General features: G+C 30.8%; 1 protein-coding gene across 2 annotated transcripts; it reads left to right on the top strand.

The window, feature by feature from the left end:
- Positions 1-818: 818 nt before the first annotated feature.
- Positions 819-22,184, top strand: LOC100648842 (serine/threonine-protein kinase PLK1). 2 transcript variants are annotated; one of them, XM_012318377.3, is made up of 8 exons: positions 819-2,233; positions 11,424-11,528; positions 12,233-12,349; positions 14,510-14,724; positions 15,763-16,186; positions 16,734-17,167; positions 17,445-17,575; positions 18,438-22,184. In XM_012318377.3, exons 1-8 carry the CDS (start codon positions 1,433-1,435, stop codon positions 18,779-18,781), a joined length of 2,571 nt encoding a protein of 856 aa, XP_012173767.1. In that variant the 5' UTR covers positions 819-1,432; the 3' UTR covers positions 18,782-22,184. The 2 variants fall into 2 exon arrangements, with proteins under 2 accessions (XP_012173767.1, XP_012173766.1); XM_012318376.3 differs by having other exon boundaries at positions 17,442-17,575.
- The last annotated feature ends 45 nt before the right edge of the window (positions 22,185-22,229 follow it).

The raw sequence follows: 22,229 nt of genomic DNA, 5'->3' as shown, positions 1-22,229 counted from the left end.
ACAGCGAAGCAAATACTAGAATCAGGGCCGTAGCATTCTTTTGATTATCGGTCTTATTAATGCATATTTCCAAACTTTTATTCTGAACCTTATTAAGGAAATGAACATTCTGAATGTATATAAAGTGCATTGCTTTCGAAATATCAATTGCATTATCAAATGCATTAATACATTTTCCCTATAACATTTTGAGGAAACGTCAAGAAATGTTAAGAAATCTGATAATGTAGGATGTAGAGTATGATAAAAATGTATATACTACATTGTAAATTTAAACAATTTTCTTTCTGCAAATAAAAAAATAGTGCTCCGATGTCGGCATTTTCCCTCTACACATTAGAGACAAGAAACAATACATTTTCTCACGAGTTACCGGTGTATAGGTGAGGTGCCTTTATGGTATTTTATTAAGTTACAAAGCTGGTAGAATATAATTTTGTGTGATTTAACATTTTTGTGTGAAAAAAGCGATTTGCATGAGAGCATATTTATATTTTTGACTTTTTATGAAATATAATGTAATTGAATAGATGTAAGAAATTCAAGTGTTTTATTTATTATTGAAAAATAATATTTCGTGTTAATAATAAGAGAAACAAGCGTAGTTGTAGATGAAAAGTTCTATCGTAATACAAAACGTTGGGGTGTACGGACCACAGATATAGGAACAAAGAAAACAAATTTTAAGAATTACGGTATGCAGGCGGAAAATGTCAAAGCAACGTCGTTTTTATTTACGGCACTGACAATGAGAGGTCAGGTGGTGGAAGTAGTGGGGAGAACAGAGACGTAGGGTGTCGGGTCGTTTGGTCGGTGCGCGCTGCGCGCGGAACAGTGATGATTCGACTGGTCAAGATGTTGGTTTGTGTTGTATACCTAATCGTTATTAGTTGATCGATGATAAGAGAGCGTGTGCGTTTTGTTTCAACTCGTACGCGGTTCCGAATACTGTTTGCTAATTGACATTTGGAAGTTGTATTGGAAACGCTTGCTCTTTTAATAACAGATAAGTTGTTTGACAGTGTTTAATGTCGCGACACCGTTATCGAGCGATCTCAGAGTGCTCGTATGTCATGGATGTGAAGAAGTAGGCGTTGTCTGTGTTAAATGCCAAAATCAAATATAACATGACATCCCGCAGAACAACAGAATGTAATGTCATAGTGTATAAGTTGGCGGAAAAACGCGTTGCAGCGGTGGCAGTAGCAGCAGTAAAAGAAGAAAAAGAAGAAGAGGAAGGAGGAGGAGGAGGAGGAGAAGGAGGAGGAGGAGGAGCAGAAGAGAATCGTTGTTACGTCGTTCAGGGTGCGCTGAATAATTGATTTCCTGAAGAAAAGTAAAAATATCTTGCTATAGACTATAGACTAGAGATTACAGGCTACAGACTACAGACTATAGACGCAAGCTCTTCGAAACTGTAGGGTATCGTTAAATGAACGTAGAAGTAGAGATGTTACCTTCGAACACGCTCGAGGTGGAAGTCGGGAGTTCATCGCCTCCGAGAGAATACGAAACGAGCAATAAAAGTCTCCTCTTGGAGACGATCCCTGGCGAGTTGCATACCGAAACAACAGCTTGTCGTTTGTTAGAGGCGGAGGTCGTTGCTCGATGTCAGGAGGAAAGCAACGAGACGGATAAAACTAAAACTATCCTCGAGTCCGAGTGTTGGAAAAAGAATATCGAATCAGCTGGTAGTAGCAGGTCCGTAAATAATGGATCACGTCAGAGCTTTTCCAAGGTTTCCGCATCCTTGCAGAGCCTCGTTCGTCGGAAGAGTCGGAAATACGGCGCGACCTCGTTACCCTTGGACGTAGATCTTTCAACGTACTCTGCACATCCTAGCTGTCTTCTCGAAGCACCGAAGGAAAATGGTGTCGTCGATATTTACAAAAGAAACGGCGAGGAAACCACTTGCATCACCACGCGCACATCCACGCTTATTTATGCTTCTTCCGTGCAACTATATTCCAGAGGTGACAACAACGTGCAAGATGTTTCCTCGTCGACGAATAACGTCGCGATCGTCACTACTACCACCAGTACCAATAACGTAACTTGTTCGGTCAGTGGAAGTCGTCTTGGTAATACCGCCTCGTCTTTGATAAGAACAACCAGCGTGATCACGGCAGGACCTTCCACATCTTCCTGGAACAATTCTGCGGAAGAGGAGTTGGATTACGTTGTCGACCCCGTTCAAGGAAATGCCTATTACAAGGGACAACTTCTTGGCAAGGTAAAAACCCTACGCAAATAAAAGGCAAACACCTGTCGACTATCGGTTTTTCTTCCTTATCCTTACCTTAAGTAAGGTTTCCTAATTTTAAAGGTTTAGTCTCTAATTTTTACGTGATTATTCACAACAATTATGTTTAATAACATTGAGAATATGACGTGTAACGCGCAACATTTGTTTTTGTTGGTTGCTGCTTAAATTGATATACATATTTTGATATTAAGATTACTATTATAGTGATTATTTACGTCTGCTACTTACAATGCTCTATGTTACAATGCCCAATGTTGTCTCTTTATTACGACATAAAAACATAAATATAAGATAAATTTGAGTATTTCGAAAGTCTTGTTTACATTTGGTAATTTAGTATTTAGATCGAAGAACAGAAAATATATGAAGTGGTTAATTAGAAACACTAAATTACCTTACTGAGTCATATGATTTACAATCTAAATACGATTAGTTACCAACTGTACCAAGTAAGTATTTACACACATATATATATATATATATATTAGTCACTTAACAAGTACACTTAAGATGTTTAGATATGAGAATATTTTGTATGTGTATATACATTTGTGCATATATTGTCTGTATATATACATCGTAGGTACTATGAGGTCACATTGGTAACTCGTCTTAAATCTTTGTTTTTCGTTTACTTGATTATTAATTTCTTGTGTTGCCAACATCGTAAGCAGTTCATATTTCGTGAAATAATACTTATCTTTCTATAACACTTTCCATACATTATATACTATATGTAGTATATAGTACCTACTAATTCGTTATTTTACGAAATTATAATTTCAATTCCTCTTATATGATAATTCTATTTACATATGTATACATAATAAAATATTTTTACTTTGTTTACCGTATCATCTGATTGTAGTTGTATGGGTCTAGTTGTCTCTTAATTGCATTCTATATATCATAGCGAGATATAACCTTGTGTTTGTTTCCCAATAATTAATTATATTCTGAATGCTCGAAAACCGAAAATCGAAGGAACAGAATCACTTGGTATCCGTTTTAGCGTATCAAAAATTTTAATGCAAAATGTTCAGAGAATGTTCTGTTTCTATAGTGGAATCTATTGATTTCAAAGGAAGCTTATGGTAAACAAGGAATCGTGAGAGAAGCAATGATCTACAATGTCTAAGTCTACACTAATGATAAGTAAATATATAAATTGTAAAGAGTTCAAGGGAAAAACGATCATAATTGAATTGAAATCTTTATCTCGTGTCGATCGAAGCGTATCCCGCATGTATTATATTACGATTACGTAATCTTCTTGATAGTCCCGAATCCTGATAGAGTGATTTTACGACATTTGGCAAGCGAAATCTGATAAAAATTCCAAATATCTGAAGAGCATCGGCGAGGATCGATCGGCATCGGTTCACGTAGTTGTAAGGAATATTCTTTGTCTCCGGCTGGTGCGGTGCGATCGATCGGTAGCAAGATGCGAGTTTGCGAGGCTTCTCGTCGTTCTTGTCAACGGGAAAGAGGAAAGAGAGAGACAGACGATTTCAGAGGATGTACAATGTATGTATATACCCTCAAACTCAAACTGTGTATCCTCTATGTATCCTCTACTCGAGAAAACCGGTCGTTGTTTCGTCATCCCGATTACTCGGACGTTACTCTGTCTGACTTGCATTTTATGTTAGAAATCAAGCTTTCCGTTATATGTACATAGCTTGCTCTTCGATGATTTTGATGTTTCATCGAAACTCACTTATGATATTTTCACCTTTCCCTGCCTTTCGACCTACATCTATGTAATTTATTTTGCACCATTACTTTATTATTTTCGACTGATTGTGAATATATCAGCAGCTTGTTATGTAGATCGAGCTTAAAAGGAACGAATTCGTGCCTTTTATCCTGGAAACGTTTCTGTCGGATACATTTCTGTCTTAGTTGGTAACAAATTATATAGAAGTTATAATAGATTCGCATTGATTTTTCATTAAAACACAGGCAAATGAGATGATCTGTTATGAGTGCAATATTGTCTTTTTTATATATGTACATATACTTGTGTATTACTTTTTTAGAATTATGAAAATCGCTACTTTTATACAAGAATAACTTTTCAGTCAATAAGATGTACAATAAGCGATATATAATAACATTGCCATTAAATTTTATTTAGATATATTAAAGAACTTTTCAGTCAATAAGATGTACAATAAGCGATATATAATAACATTGCCATTAAATTTTATTTAGATATACTAAAGAACATAAAAATACAATAAAAAGGAATATCGAAAATATGTAATAAATTTGAGTATTTGTTGTTGATGATTGTAATTGTTCAAGACAATGCTATATTACATATAAAGGTAACCCTAATGTAAAGTAATTGGTTTAATCGCCGCATTTCTGTGTTTGAAATAAGATACAAGGAAAATAACTTGTTAGTGAAGATTAATTGAGATATTTATTGCAAAATAATTATTATAGTTTAAGACATAAGTAATGCTTTACGGATCATCTAACTATTTGTAAGTTGTTTAATTATATTTATTTAGTAATTATTTCCAACTATGCAAAGTCTACTTTTGCCTATACGTACACATCGTATACACGTGTCACTGACATTTGCGCCTTCTACAGATTGCTATATATGTATGTATGTATATACGTGAATATATACAATAGATATACAATATATATGTGCATCTTGGCTGTTGGTGTATTTGTGGTGCAACCATGAGGATAAGTTCAACAGATGGGCCTCTTCCTCTCCTTTCTCTGTTCCTCCTTACTCGTTCCTTTCTCCTGCACTTGCTTTTTTCTTCGTAGGCGTTCACATGCATAAAATATGTACGCAGTTCTCATCATTTCTATGGAAGTTGGAGTTGCTAGTGTCTATTAAATTAATTTCATAGATGGTACTTCCTTGGGAATTTATTTTCTATTTGAAATTGTACAAAGAGTAGGAATGTGCATGATCAAATTAAGTCGTCTATAATTTGCTATTCATGTTATCTCGGACTGTCATATCGGCACTCGCTATGCAAGTATTGTCTTCAATGTTCTTTCGTTATATATATATAATCTCACATATAATATAATATATAATATATTATATATAATATAATAAATATAACATATATATATATAATCTTCTTTATAATCGTTTACCCGATGAAAATCTGTTTAGGATTAAATTAACTTAATCCGAGATTACGCAAACTATTAATTTAGAAAGACAAAAGACTATTACTGAATACTAAATACTGAATACTGAAGGGGTTTAGTCATTTTCGAAATGAATGAACGTGATTACGTTTCACGTTTGTTATTTTACAGTTTTTTTTATTAAGACGACTTTTCTTTCTTCTTAAATAATTAAATATTTATTTATTTGGTAATTTTAGTACTGATTGCCTTTATTAAGTAATTAGTAACGACTTATTATTAATGATCTTTAATAAATGATCTCCGGCGTCTGGATTGTTTATCGTGTTTATTATCTACTGTACCGAAACTAAAAGTGCTTAAAACATTTTAATATTTGTTGCCATTGATCAATTTATACCTATCTATAAAATGTTCCTTATGGTCAATATGTTAGTACTGACGCTTTATTTTTAAAAGTTCTTAAAACGACAAAATTGATCGGGCAAATCTTTCAATTACTGATTAAGTATCGTGGCTGATGCTGTAACGTTATGTACACAAATATCTTGTTCTGATTATAGAAACGAGTGATAGAGATAAAAAAACTAGTGTAGAATCGATAGTTGAAGAACGTTCAGTCTAATATAAATACATACATGCATATGTATGTGTACATAAACGTTTTTCACTTGAAGTTACTTAGAAGGCTGCGGATATTGTATTATGTGTGACGAAATGCTACTTGTATGGAATTTGTGATAACTCTTACATTGACATTTATTCTGTGCTTTTTTATAAGCCTTTTGAAGAAGATAAACAATTTCAGAAAGGAAGGATGTAAATGTAAAAAAATGTAAGAATAGAATTTGTTCTTTTGTTACGGATTCTTCGCTAAATTAATTGAATTATATGTAACAATAAAGCGTTTCAAATTATTGACGTAAGTTTGGTTATACAATATGTATATATTTCTATCGGCAATATAATATTTATATTGATTAATTAAATCACGTGTGTTTCAATTCCATCAAGTTCTCTGTGAAATGAATAATCAGAAGCCCTTGGATGACAATTCATTCGGTAAAATCAACCGTGCGCGATTTAACAGCGACACTATGAGATATACCTACTATGAAACAAACAAGACTGTACGTAATTTCAAATAAAAATTTGTACGACGTTTTATCTCCATTCATTAGATCATAATATTGTTACAACTTGTTTTTAGGTTTCTTTCTGTCATTTTATTTAAATGCAACCACGAAACCATAATGAATTTAGAAGATAAAGTTAGATTGTTCAGGTTTATCAACCTCTAGGAAATTTCACGCAAAATGAAAAAGTATCTTTATTTAAGAAAATGTAATATAACAACGTTTTTCAATGAATATTTTCAATATTTTTATTAAAAAGAAGTACGTCGTATTTTAACCGATAATTTGTTTTTGTAAAAGTTACCATTAAATATTTAAAGATGTAATATTGAAAATATATGATTAAAAATCTACTGTTAATTTGAATATGTTCAATATATTATTATTAAATTTTTAAAAATTCTTTAGTTAAGCAAAATTTGTACGGATTTAAGTTTGCATTCCAGCTTTCGCATGAATGTAAAAAATGTTTTTCAAATGCAAGTTATACAATGACTAAACTGGCAATGTTGATCTTTTGCATAAAGGGTGGATCTTTTGGTAAAGGGGGGATCAAGCTACGCAGTAGAGGAATGTAACAATTTTTTAAGTAAGTACTATTATTGTAATATATAATATAATATATCGTATGTATATGATGTGTGTATATATATATACACACACACACACATACATATATACATACATATGTATTATTATTATTAATTTACATATGTATATACAGTGCTGCGAATAATTCTAAACTCAAAAACATTTCTGCGTTATCATTGTTCATGCCTGAATATGTTAAGAGAGATTATTTTTGTAAAGGCTAAATTGAACACTATAAGATATCAGGAGATGATACATTGATGAACTCTATTGCTTTTCGTAACCGAAATATAAAATAAAAGGACAATTTTTCAACAAGACGTTGCTCCCATTCATAATCAGCTGCCACTACAAAAAAGTGGTTTCAAGATTTCGGAATTATTATCATAGCCAGCTTTGAGAAACTTTAAGTATTCACTTACTAGCGGATAGTGTACCTAGCAGATTAATGAAAGTAATCAAAAGTAAAGGGGAATTCACTAATTATTAAAATAGAAAGGTAACAAAATTAACATTTAACTTCTTTTATCCCTTCACAGCCAAAAACACAATTATAAAACAAAATTCAATTTTTTCTTCAGCTTTGTTTTACATTATAATATGAAATTATATAAATGATTTTGTTAAACTTCGTGTTAATATTATGAAAAATGTAAAAATCGGACTGGATTTATAATTATTCTTGACGTTGTACATATGTATAGTTTTTCATCGTTACTCGAGTTTCAAGTTTAATTATAATTATCACATGATATTCGTATCACATAAGTACGCTACGTAGAACATATGTATCTATATAGATAGCGTTACGCGAAGTAAAGAATTGATTTTGTCATATGGAAACAATTTAGCTTCATGCGTCCGCTTTGGAAGTTTCGTTTGTATCGATGTACGATGGTGTAATTGTAATGTAAAGTGTGAAGTATAAAGGGGTAGAGATCTTAGATTTAAACGATCTATATAGGTATGCATCAACTTGAAGGAGAAAATCTGCGCGACCGGTTTCTATGGAATGCACGTAATATAGCTTATTAATTCGATTGTAAAGAAATCATTCTATCTACGTTTCATTCACTTTTTGCGTCTCTTGTTTTTGCCACATGTCTTTATACAGAAATTCGGACTATCGTAACATCATAACTAACTCCCTTTTTATTGGAAGGATATACAAATAATCTTAAAAGATAAAAATCCTGGATATAAATATTTAAACCGATTACCACAAGATTACACCGAAAAGTTTTTAATAAAAAAAAAGCATTTCGATATTTTACAAATAATTCGATAGTTCGAGACACTCATTTTTATTATTCAAGTAGTATGTAATTTGGAAGATAGAGTGACATTTCTTCTTCGATAGGTCAAGGTCAATTTAACGAAAAGCTTTTCCCTCCCAAGTATTTTACTTTATCGTTTATCTATTGACTATTGAGCGCTCATACATATATAGTACATATGTCATGGATATATAATATATGTATATTCGTTATTATTGATCACTTGGAGTGAGAAAGAGAAGCAATATTTTATTCAAGTAGAAACTAAAAGATAATTTACATTTTGTAGAGATCAGGATAATCCGCTAAAATTAAAAGTTCAAATTATTTTAAATAGTTGTGTTTGTCTCGTAACTTTCTATTCGATATCATTATTATCTACTGTTACTTTCGATATGTTAACAATTTTCAGTCAACTATCAGTGTTATCTAAATAATTATTTTCAATATGTTTAGAAAGTGGTAAGTTGACTTGAAAAGGAAAAGGATAATCTTGAGACGAAGGTGAAGGTGAAAATCGGCATAAGATAAAAGAAAGGTAAAGAAAATATAAAATTCAAACATTTCTAATATCAAAGATAGACAGCTAGACGTAGAGTAGATGTAAGATGTAATTCAAATCTTGTGCTCTTCTTATTTAACAGTAAATAGAAACTGTTCTGGCAGTTTGTCAAATTGATACGTATATTTAGATGAGTATGCACGTGGAAATGTCATCTACACCTTATCTCGAAATAAAAGACATTGATATCATTCGAATGATCTAAGATTTTGTCAACTACATACATGTATACATATGTATATACATATATAGCTAGATTTATGTTAGTGTTAGATCAACTAGGTATTCAACTTGCTTTCTAGTGTTTTTATAAACAGGCTTACGAACACTTGTATAATACACGTTATACATATTTATATCGATATAAAATAAAACTGAATTCTTAATAAAAACCGTGTATTTTCAAAGGGCATTAATATATTATTTCTAGTCGCAAACACAAACATAGCAGCCGTTTTTCTGTACTGTCGAAGCTGTGCGGCAATTTATTTTCAAATTCATGGTGGTCCATTCCGTTAAATGGTTAAACAGAAAAGAAAGACAGTGTTTGCTTTTTACCCATGCAGCAACACAGTTGTGTAGACTACAAATATGCATTGGTAATGTATTTTTAGAGGAGTACTGAGGATACTTAAAAATAAACGCACCACTGTTATTAAACAAGCCATAAATGCTTTAAACCGTACTTACGTGGTTGGCCTAGCTAGTATCTAAAAGTATCTAAAACGATCTATAGTAAATTATTCTTGAAAGTTTAGTTTAGCACCAAGTTATTAATCGAACTGAGGACAAGAACAATATTGTCATAACTGTCATAGCTATAGCAGATTTTCTTTAAATAATATTTTATGACAGACGAGTTGAGACATTTAAGATATTAATTGTTATTAATATTTTGTACATATAGAGAACATTGCTGGAGAATTTCGATATAAATAAAAATTATTTTTGTATTATCGAAAATTTCTTCATGGAACAAATAAACGCGAAATATTCTTTTTCTTTCTGAAATTTATAAATTTAGCGGAGCGGCAAATGTTACAAATCAAATTTGACTTTCGCTCTTTCATTTGTATCGATATTTCCCGAACGTTAGTTTTGTTCGTTTGCTCCATTTATCATCATCGTATATTATTTTACATAGTATCTTGACGTAACCAAATAAAAAATTCGCGTCGCCAGGTTGGAGCGCGAACTGTTCGTTTTCTGACCCTGAGCAAAGATCAGATGTAAATACGTCAGGGCAGCGGTTATGGTTAGCGACAAAGATAATTTAAATCGCGTGACGATCGCGGATCACGGATCACGGATCACGGTCTAGACGCTACAAGAATTTCCCGCTCTGTAGTTTCTCACGTTTTTGCTATTTCTAGGTCTTTGTTCCTGTGCTATTTCAGCATTACTTTAGTTTTCCTCCTAGTAAGCTGTGACTGGGGGGATTCTTAATACCAAACGGTTTAAGCTAATTAAAATTCGTTAATTGTTGTAACAAAAATTTGTAGAAGCTATTGCAATAAAAAGAACGTAGGTAAAAATTACACATACTGTATCGAAAATAAAAGGTCATTTATTTACATTCGTAAAAGAAAACTGTTAATCATTCTTTTTGATGAAAAGTTAAAAGAAGAGTGGAAAGTCGGTTGTTGCTAAGAATAACGCAATGTTTATATTATTTAGTCGAGGTAAAAGTGTCCCAGAAGGAAGGAAAATGATTTGCAAAAGTAATAAAAGAATGCTATGTCGCGTCGCGTTGTGACGGCTGATTTTACTTTCCTTCTCGCTAAACGTTAAAGCTACCGTAGCAAAGCAATAAAAGATAATTTAAAGATATTCTCGTAGCAGCACGAAAGCAAATGCCCCTAAAAGAGAAAACCTTTCACTCCGAGAAGCTGAAATGGATGTTACAGGTGAAATTGTAGAATCTAACGCGAAGTTGAATTATAAGCTTTAATTTTAAACGCATGACTATTTTCCTCTATGTCTCTTTTTTTATTAATTTTTTGAATTTATACCCATTTGAATATTTCCTTTAATTCAGATATCTACTCTGATCCTAAAGTCTCCTACGATCAGATTGAGGAATTTAAATTCTTTTTATCGTAGATTGTAAGCAACGCATCCCTTCTTTTCTAGCTCTATAATTTTACTACAAATTTATTTCATACGTTCATATGTCTTAGTAAAGAAAAAAAAAAAGAAACAAATTCTATCTACCTGCTAATTGTTTCTTCACCAGCAAATATGTAATTAATTTAAGTTGAAATCGGATTTATGATAGATTCAACGATAAAAACGATCGTATCACAAATCACATATTAGATATGTGATTTACAGTGTACGTTATTATGTAATATAATCTATAGGTATACATAAGTATATGTAATTATGTAATTATACTTATCTCTTCATAAGATATGAAATAAATTATTATCTATGTGTTTTTGTATTATTTTCAGGGTGGATTTGCCAAAGTTTTTCTCATGACCGATGTCAGTAATGGAAATGAATATGCCTGCAAAATTATTCGGAAGAATCGGATGCAAAAAATTCATATGCAGAAGGTTTGTATTCTACATATGTACATACATACTTACATCTCAATTTTTTTATTTTAATGATCTTTTTAATCAGTATAAAAGTAATTTATATCTTTATATAACGCTATAATTACACTGTTCGATAGAACTCATCATGCATTATAACTCGTATATAGTTGATAACATTTATTTAGTATCAAGTTTCTTTCGTGAAATTCAAAATTTTCTGACATCATGAAGGTGACATTCTTTTTAAAGAATCGGCAAGTGCGTAACGGTTATTTGGTTCCGTTCCAAAGCATTTTTGGAATCAATAGGATATTCTTCAATTATGGGACTATTAATAAAATTCTTGTGTTCGAAGAACCATAAATCTCCACCATTCGAGGGTATTATGCAAACATGTCATAATACGTATACATATTTATAATTTTCACTTTTTAGAAAGTACGTATGTAATATAAAGCAAAGTAAGGAAACCTGCAAAGACATTTGTTTATTATAATTTACTTGCTGCTTTTATCTAAAATTAGGTAAAATGGAGATAAAATTTAGATAAAATTTAGAGAAGATTTAGATATAATAATAGTAGGTGTGCTTAATTTATAATATATATAAACTACTTTGAAGCAACTAAATTGGGCAAAGACCGTCATTAAGATAATCATTTGAAGTTTTGCAGGTGGTCAGAGATGGTCGCGAGTTTAATAATGATCTATTACTTGTAGATCGCACGCGAGATTATGATCCACAAAGAGCTGAATCACGTGAACGTTGTCCAGCTGCATCACTACTTTGAGGATAACCTTAATGTGTATATGCTTCTAGAAGCCTGTCCTCGAAAGGTATCTATCGTATGTCTCGTATACCTATCTGCCTGTTATACACTGTATACTGTACACTTTCCTACGACATATTCTTTCTTTGCAAGAATTTTCCAACCTTCTGCTTTCGAGTCGAGTCGAGTCGATCTCCGTTGCAAGGCAAGTTCGCTTGCCCGTTATGTTAAATAAAACCTCGCTTTTATGTTAATCAGAAAGATTACTAGGAGCTCACTCAACACTTGGAGCTTAGGGTTAACCGTGTAACAATTTACAATCCTCATAAAGAAATAAAATTGTTCCGCTGTTCTTTTCTTTAACGCCTTCTACGATCTTCATCCTGAAACCGACCATGTACATATTTCTTTCTTCTCGGCTTTTCAGGAAAATTTGTCAACCTTTCCGACAACAGGTACTCGAAAAATAATGTGCAATACTTTGTGTAGATCTTCTCTATAGACTTTGTCTTATAAAATAGTATGCATCTGTTAAAAGTTAATACATTATATGTGTTATTGACACTAAATTCATATCAACATGCAACCGTAAACATTAATTAGAATTTTCTCTGGATAATCTTTGACAACTTTTATTTTCACTATGCATGTACATATTTCGTTTCGTGTAACGCGTATCATTGTTATATGTATGTACATATATATGTTGGCTAGAGTTAGAATTGTTAGATGAAACCACAAACCACAAGCATCAGATTTTCGTGTGAGCAGGAAAGAGAACTAGCACTTAGTTACACTATCATCCATGACTAATCGTTCACTTGTTTATACCGTTACGTTAGGATGTGCTGGTCCGTTAACTTTAACTTCAATTAATCGTACATCGATTATCTTTAGCTTTTAAAAAATCGTCAACATTGCTGATATTATAGTGATTTCTTTATCTAAGATATCATTGAGGAACTGTTCTCTATAATAACAATAATAACAACAACAACAACAACATACGAACAGATACAATATAAGAACATATTAAGGAGGAAACTGTCGCTGAAATACTAAGAAGATGATCTGCTAAATATTAAATTATCATTCAACAAATATAAAAGACTTAAAAATACAATTAAGACTCGAATTTAGACTAATATTTTGCTTTTCCCTGCAAAAATTTATTCAATTCATACCACGATGTTTGAAGCTTGCCATTGTTGTCAAAATATCGATATCTAGAGAATTATGTGTTATAATTTCCTAGATACCTACCGACCCGCACGCGCAGTTTTATATGGCTAAATTACAATCGGAAAGTTTGTCTCTATGTAAAATTCATTTAGATTTTGACTAGAAAGCATAGCGAATTGTCATCCTTTTTTATTCCAGTGAAAGAGAAAATAGCGTTTACGAATAAGTTACTAATTTCGAACAACGTAACAATAACAATTATCCGTAATGTGAGCAACGCGAACGTACGTACATATATACATACGTTTCCATGGGACGTTTCCTTTGCAACAAACTAGCGACCCGTCGCGTCGTAAATTCGCAAAGCCAACTCTGAGCGAAAATCCCCGATTTACGCTATGCATCATTAACTATAACACGAAATTGCATATTTTTCCTTCTTTGTGATCACATTTTCTCGAACGTTAATTAGTCGAAATACCGACAATGTGCCATGTCTTCTGTACTTATTTTATCGCCAGAGTGCAATATTTAATATTCGTTAACTTTGTATCTATAATGATATACGATATAGGTACGGCATGATGTAATGTATTTATCCAAATTAAATAAATTAGTAAAATACAAAATAAAATAGGTATTACTGCTGTAATTACGAGCTCAAATAATTTTCCTATAAAGAATAACTTGAAATTGTTTTCATGTTTACCTCCCGACAGATTTCTCGACGCTTTTACTTTCGTAGAAGTTAATTCATTTCGTCAAAGCATTAAACAGAAATATTATTATACCTGTTATATATAGGTATAATATATAGATAAAATATTACGCACGTGTGTGTATGCACGTGCGCGTTTGTAACGGGAGTTGCGTTCAGATAAGTGAATTCAATTGATATTCAAAATGTTGTGAATTGCGCTGTATTATCAGAAATATTTAGAAGACAAGCGTCAAAGATCTCTAAGTGATCCATAATTTATTCCACATTAAGCCTTTCGTGTTAATTGTTAAATTAAGTTAAAACTAAGTCACTTTTGTTTGACAGAGCTTGATGCATGTGCTCAAGTACCGTGGCAAAGTTACGGAGCCGGAAGCACGCTATTACATGAAACAAATGGTAACGGGCGTTGCGTATATTCACTCTCAGAAAGTTGTTCATCGAGATTTGAAGCCAGGTAATATGTTCCTATCGGATCGTATGATTGTCAAGATCGGGGACTTTGGACTGGCGACAAGGCTTGACGGACAGTGCAGGCGGGTGTAAGTTATCCTCGATCTTTCTTAATCATTTATTATTATTATTATATTATTATTATATATTATTATTATTATACTATACCTACGTAGAACTTGGCCCAAAATACGAGAAACTGCATTCACAGCGAATTATTTCGTTTTCCTAAAGATTGTCAAATTTCTCTCTCTTGTTAATTAGTTAAAGCATATTTAATCGACTGCGCATTTAAAAATAATTAAAACTTTGAGAAACTACCTAAATAATACTAATGATATTAAGTGCTTCGATATGAACAGTTCCCTATGAAAAGTTATTGTAATTAAAATGTTATGAATATTTCGTGAAAGACTTATATATATATATTTATTTATTTATGATGCAAGAAAGCAGCAAACATTGTCAGTAAGTTGATATCCAAGTATAGGTATAATTCAAGTATAATTCAATATATTATATATATATATATATATATTGAGAATAAGAAAATAATAAAAAGAGAAGTAATACACATGCATACTTATATCTATATGTTCCTTACATTTATTACACATATAAATCAAGAGAACCACGTTTAAACATAGGAACTTTCGCTGATTTGTTACGCTGGTAGAATACTAATTTACATTCAACTTAAACTCTTGACCGATATGTATATATAATAATATATACAATATATGCACATATATTACTATATACATATACATAACTATATATATGTATACATATATAGTTGTCTTTTAACCTTAACAGTCTGTATACTTTTCATATTTCCGAATTGACGCAATTTGTATTTTCATGATTTATTTTGTTAATATTTTGCATACGTTACAATGTTTGATGGAACTGGTCGATCGTAAATACGTTTCTATTATTATGTAATCGAATCAAATAATTTTAAGTACGCCCATCAGGTAAGTAGTTTCAATTTCGAATTCCTCTGTAATTCGATCTACACGGCAGCAACGCGAGCGTAACGGAAACACGTATGTGTGGCTTGAGAATAACAAGCAGCTTCATAATTAATACGAGTAAAATCGTAATAATTTCTTTTATATGCGCAGGACGATCTGCGGAACACCGAATTACATTGCGCCGGAAGTGTTGTATAAGCAAGCATACAGTTACGAGGCGGATGTTTGGGCGCTCGGATGCATACTTTACGCCCTATTGGTAGGGCAACCACCTTTCGACACAGCGTCTCTTAAGGAAACTTACGCTAGAATATGTAACAATCATTATCGAGAGGTTGACGATTCGATAGCGAGCCGAAACGGGCAAGATCTCATCAGGTGGCTTCTGCAGCCGAATCCTGAACTCCGGCCATCTTTGGAAAGAGTGAAGGAACATGCTTATCTTACCAAGGAATATGTACCAACTTCCTTACCTCGTATTTCTTGTTTCCAAATGCCACGTACCTCTATAATCGATTCATCGCCTTCATCCAATTCTATAACGTCTAGGAATCAAAAACTTAATAATACTCAGGTAAACTACCGATTCGTATTACGACATCGTTTTTCATGTCTTGAGTTATTAGATCCGATCGCACAGATCCTTCCACGCCTACGCCTACAATATCACATATTTTTGGTTTTACTATTGCGTTGCACAAATACATATATATATACACATACATATGTATGTATGTATATCGGCTTAGGTACGAGATTACATGACAAAAGAAACAACTTAACAACGTTTAGCTAATATGTATACACGGCATAAAACGAAATTTAAAGAATTTTGTATGTACACATGTAGTTTTTTCTTGAATATTTAAACACAACAGTAGACACGTACTAAGAAGCAAAAAGTAAATATTTAGTCGTAATTCCTAAATAGCAAATTATTTTTAGTAATATTTGAATAATTTCCAAACTACAAACTTTCCCAGATGAAGTAAAATTTTTGTTTCGTTTGAATCTATAGTAATTACATTTATAGTGTGTTCTAATTTTAATTAGTAAAATATTTTTCATCGTAGGAGAATATTTTTATTTCGTTTAATATTTATTTAGCTTTTTTATTCCAGTTACAGGTTCATACTATCCAGCAATCTCAACAACATCAGGACCAACGGCATATACAACAGCATTATCATCAAACAAATCTTTCCCAGAAAAATTTACGAAAGGGGTCGAAAGTGATCAGTTGGTTAGCCAGAAAATTTCGAAAAGTGCCAAAATTCAGACAAAGATTAAACAGTGTTCTTTGTCCAGATCATAAGAAAACGGGATACACCGCTCAGAGTATGCAAATGCATCAAGCGTTAGAAAGCTGTGTCACAGAAATAAAATGTAGAAACAAGCTACGTAATCATCCACCTGTAAGGGATGTCGTACCTCTGTTCATCACTAAATGGATCGATTATTCCAACAAGTATGGCCTAGGTTTTCAGCTCTCCGATAAATCTGTCGGCATTTTATTCAACGATCATACAAAAATTAGTTACACACATGACAGAAGGTCGGTATTTCTTCTTTTAACATTATATCATATCTTATATTTTAATTCCTTAAAATAAATTCTATTTCGAAAGAAACTGGATAGAGACACTAAACAATAGTTACGACATCCAAGCCTTTCGCTTTTATATTTCATTTAAGAAAAAGTAGTAATTGCAAGCAAAGTAAATAAATAACTATTAGTAATATTTAGAAATTTCTATAATATTACAAACAGTTAAACATTTTTTAATTATGTGCTTAACTTATTCAAAAATGTGGTTCCATTTGCAAAGAAGGGTGGAGTATGTGACAACCGACGATGAAGTAACAAAATATCATAGAGAGGAAGACGTTCCAGCTGCTTTGCAGAAAAAACTTGTACTATTGCAACGTTTCACACAGTACATGGATAAATTTATGACTGAAGGTAAATTATACATGTTATACCATCTAGTTTTAAATGTGTCATAAATGGCATACAATTTTATATTTTTGTATTTTTCAACATATTAGATTAATATAAAATATTGTTCGTTTACGTTAAAAACTTTTCCTAATTAAAAAATAATATTCTACTTTCGACAAGTTTCGTGTTTCGCTAGCATTGTTTTGAAGAGATGAGAAATTTGACGAAAAAAGAAATTTGAAGATGAAAAAATGAACGCTACATGTAGTTTTCAAACAAATAAATTATTAAGCATGTATTAATTTACAAATACTATACAAAACGGACTAATCGAATATTTTGCCGTTGAATTGAGATTCATTTGTAAAAAAAATGTTACGAAGCAATTACTATTTAAGAGATAGAAGTGCAAAAGTATAGCTAGTATGATTGCATCAATTTAATACTTTAATAATTTGTATAATAATAAGGTTACACCTTACGAGTTTCATAAATCCCAAGTTATTATAATTATTAAAAATATTAAAATTATAAGCAGAAAAATTATTATACATTTTATATAAACATTTTATGCAAAGAATGTAAAAGAATAGATATAGCTATCAACCAGTATCGTAAGACAGTAAATCGTAAGACAAAATTTACGAAATCGTATCGTAAGACAAAAATCAATACCTTTTCAATGCAATTTTAGCTCTATGAATATATGGCTCCTACTTATAATTTTTGCTTCTATTAAATCTCATAATTATTTATAGTGTACATACTATATTATATATATTATTATTATATATACTATTATTATATATATTATACAGTTGTATTATATATATAATACAGGGTGGTGGTAAGGAATAAGAATTATTTGTTCATTGTGTTTAAGGTGGTGAAATTAAAAAGCAACGAGTTGCATCAAAACACTCAAAAAACGTTTGTGTACCGCGAATGAGAAGATGGTTAAGAACTGACAAGACCATTATGATGGAATTGTCAGTACCTCTTTTACAAGTGAATTTCTTCGAGGATCATACAAAATTGGTAGTCTCGCAAGAATCCTCTAACAAAGGACATCTAATCACATATATCGATACCAGTAGACGTACATCTTCATATTGGTTGAACGATATACGAGATTTCGGCTGTACAGCAGACCTCTACGAGCGTTTATATTATGTTTACAAAGTATCTAAAGAATTTGCAGAAATGCATAATAACACAATCGCTTGACTATCAAAGATACATTGGAACGTGTGTTACTCGTTAAACGATTGAAGTTTATACTTTATGCGAAATATTATTGCAGTAAAAATAAATATAAATATTATATATATAATTCTTGTTTCGTTAGCTGTGCTCGTTCGATTTTTTATACTTTATACTTTATTTTATACTTTATTTTTAATGTTTAAAATTTATCCGACATAATTCGTTATAAATAAAATTGAAGAATAGAGAAGTAATAGAAAAACAAAAAAGTCATACGAAACGAGTTTTTCAAATTAATTATTGTTTTTTATTTCTTCTATGTGTAAATTGGGATATGCATAATACATACCTCTGCCAATGTGCCAGGCTTATTTAGATTTACATATTTGGACTATATATATTAATTTGTATCAAATTATTGCATACATCGATATTATGTATATTGATTATTAATATTTTTGTTTATTTATATTATAAATAAAACTTTAAGGCGCGCATGTACGCACGTATTTAATACTAATTTAACTTTTATAGGAAAAAATATTTATAATGTACAAAATATTTTATTAGTACCTAAAAAATATATTTTTAAGGACACGAGAGTTCGTTGCATTAAAACATTTAATTTCACAAAAGTTCTTCTGACCGAATAAAATGTAGTATTAATGGCAAAATTCTTGCTTATTACAAAAAATTTTTAAGATGTTAAAAAGTATCTGATGAACATTAAACGAAGAGTATATGTATATATGATATATACACATAACGTATATTACTACATAATGTTAAGAAAAAAATGTTTAAAAACAGCGAGTACTAATTTTACAATGTAATACATATTTTTATATGATAAAATTGATTAAATAAAATAGTTAATGAAATTATAAGATTGAGAAACTGAGAAATGAAAAATAGATACTATTATGTAGGTTCTTTGCTATCATATACAGAAGAAATCTAAGTTATTACAACATTTCATGAATATAATTTTTACCGACGAATTCATTTCTTATGAATTCGATTCATAATTTTATGAAATTCGAAATAGTTCGAGTGCAGCTAAACGTAAGCAACGTGATAGACATAGTTAAGGAAATTGTATGAAGAATGAAGATGAATGTTAGGAGACGTTTGTTTGAGTTCTTCGATCCAGAGATATTATCTTGTTTCCTTTCTTTTTTTTTACAAAATGTAGCAAAGTTGTGATATACATATTACGTTTTGTATAAGGTTAGACAAAATGAATGATGAGACCACAGGGAGACTGACTTAAAAAATGAGGGCAATTTTACCTCGCTTTTCTTCCTTAAAAACCGTTTAGACGTAAAGCTTTTCGTAAACTTTTAATTAAAGTATATACAGTAAAGAATAGAATTCTAAAAACAATACCTGTAATAAAATGTCAAACAATCGCGTATTCATATTTTGTAAAAATCATATCCGCAGTTATGTCGTTGACGATATACACAATGGTATCAGCCTGCAACTAAAATGATTACCAAATACAGTATCACACGCAATACCGTGTGTATACCTACACTTATTCTTGTTAGAATTTGACTAGTTTCAGAAATTTCAATTCATGCTTTGAAACAAATTAATCGTTCACACAAATCAAATGCGAAGTTTGTTTATACAAAATGGGAAAAAATATTAGTTTTAACATCATTGTTTCATTATATTGTTAGTTTATATACTTTTTTATACGACTATGAATTGTATACATCCGGATTTATAACGCCTTAACATTTGTAATATTATTTCTTAATATCGGTTCAAAGAAATAATCAGTTACCTTTAGACATGATTTGTATCTTACGAATATATCTATTTGTTTTTTTAATTGAAATTAAACCAAAATGTTGGGTATTTGTTTCTTCAAACTAAATACTGCATATATTATTTTTTTAGGTTTATGTTTAAGAAATAGTTTCAAAACAATGTGCAATATGCACATTCATAGTTGTTCTTCATAATTCTTTGGTTTTCATAAGATATGTGTATCTTGTCGTCAACAAATGTTCAATTCGTGTGATAACACATGAACACTATCTTATATGTAATCGGTTTTAATTTTGATAGTATAATAATGGAATAAGTATGCTTCCAAAATATTTACGAATTAAGAATATACAAGAGCATTTTTAATGTTTTGCTTTGATATAGATCATATGTATGTATATTATAGTACAAGTATTGTTACCTTTGCAAAACATTAGATCAGGATTGTTCAACTTTGTGTTCTGAACCATTGCTGTTAATATACAGTAACAATAAATATAAAATAATAACAAGTTATCTTCAACATATAGGGAAATTGAAAGAATAAGTGTTTATTTTAATATATTGTTATAATAATAGAATAGTTCGTAATAAAAAAGGTAAACAAAAAAAGATGGTACAATTGTATTTAGAAATGGTATATTTATTAAAGAATGTGGTAAAACGTCACACGTTCACATTCTAAGTGCCTACACTGAACAAAAGTCTGTTTACAATATAAATTAAGATTTTTTATTAGTGTAATGTAGAGAAGTTTGATTTTTTTTTAAAAACATCAGTTAAAATAAAATAAAATAAAATAGAGCACTAGTTGAACAACTCTGGTATAAATTATTTTAAATAGCATCTATCCTTTGATACTAATAGCAGTGAACATGTAAAGTTAAGCGGACCAATTAAATTGGCATACAAACATATACATATAACACATATGTAGAACAGCTTTTTTCTTTTGATAAATTTGGTGCCAAACGCTCGTTTGTTAAAATTACTATGTATGCAAATCATTCGTTTATTGAACATAATTAGTCCCCGTAAATTTTCACAAAAATTACTTTTTCTTAATTCTTTTAATTGTTTGATCATTTGATTATAGAATAGCTTTCTTGCGTTGTAAACGTATAATTTAGTATTTAAATTCCACAAATGAAAAGAAGCAAATAGCTTCGCTTTCCTTAATAAATTTATTTACAATTTTGAAACTTTGTTATTATGCAACGAAAAAGATACCAAAAAGATCTCAACGAAAAATAAAAAAAATAATCTACCCAACACTTTAAGTAGCTTGGTATATGGTTTTGATAATAAACTATAGTAAATGTTTTCTGTAAATTGCGGGGACTACTTGCGAGTAAAATAAGGCGATAATAAGTTATATAATTTATACAGAAACCGAAACTCGAAATAAGCAGGAAATATACATATGAATTATAATGAATGGCAACATGTAGTAATATGTACGATACATATAAATATATATGAGTCACATTCATACCATTTCGATATGTTTTTGATACGGTTCGATATACCCAATTATTCAAAATTGACATTCGTTTGACATCTCTGTGATGATAATTACTAACAAATAAGCAAGTGCGAATTAGGTATTAAATTGAAATTAAATTCAAATTCAAATTCAAATTCATATAAAAAAAGGTCAGTTTATTATTTACATATAATAATATTT

The sequence above is a fragment of the Bombus terrestris genome, chromosome 2, assembly GCF_910591885.1.
Source record: "Bombus terrestris chromosome 2, iyBomTerr1.2, whole genome shotgun sequence".
NCBI classification, from domain to species: Eukaryota; Metazoa; Arthropoda; class Insecta; order Hymenoptera; family Apidae; genus Bombus; species Bombus terrestris.
Note: the sequence above shows the minus strand (reverse complement) of the source record. Positions and strands in the feature narration are given on the sequence as shown.

Excerpts from the sequence above, each read along its gene's own strand:
- LOC100648842 (XM_012318376.3), top strand. The coding sequence starts at position 1,433 with ATGAACGTAGAAGTAGAGATGTTACCTTCGAACACGCTCGAGGTGGAA. Across the intron at positions 16,187-16,733 it reads AAAAACTTAATAATACTCAG|TTACAGGTTCATACTATCCA; the intron begins GTAAACTACCGA and ends TTTTTATTCCAG. Across the intron at positions 17,576-18,437 it reads GGATAAATTTATGACTGAAG|GTGGTGAAATTAAAAAGCAA; the intron begins GTAAATTATACA and ends ATTGTGTTTAAG.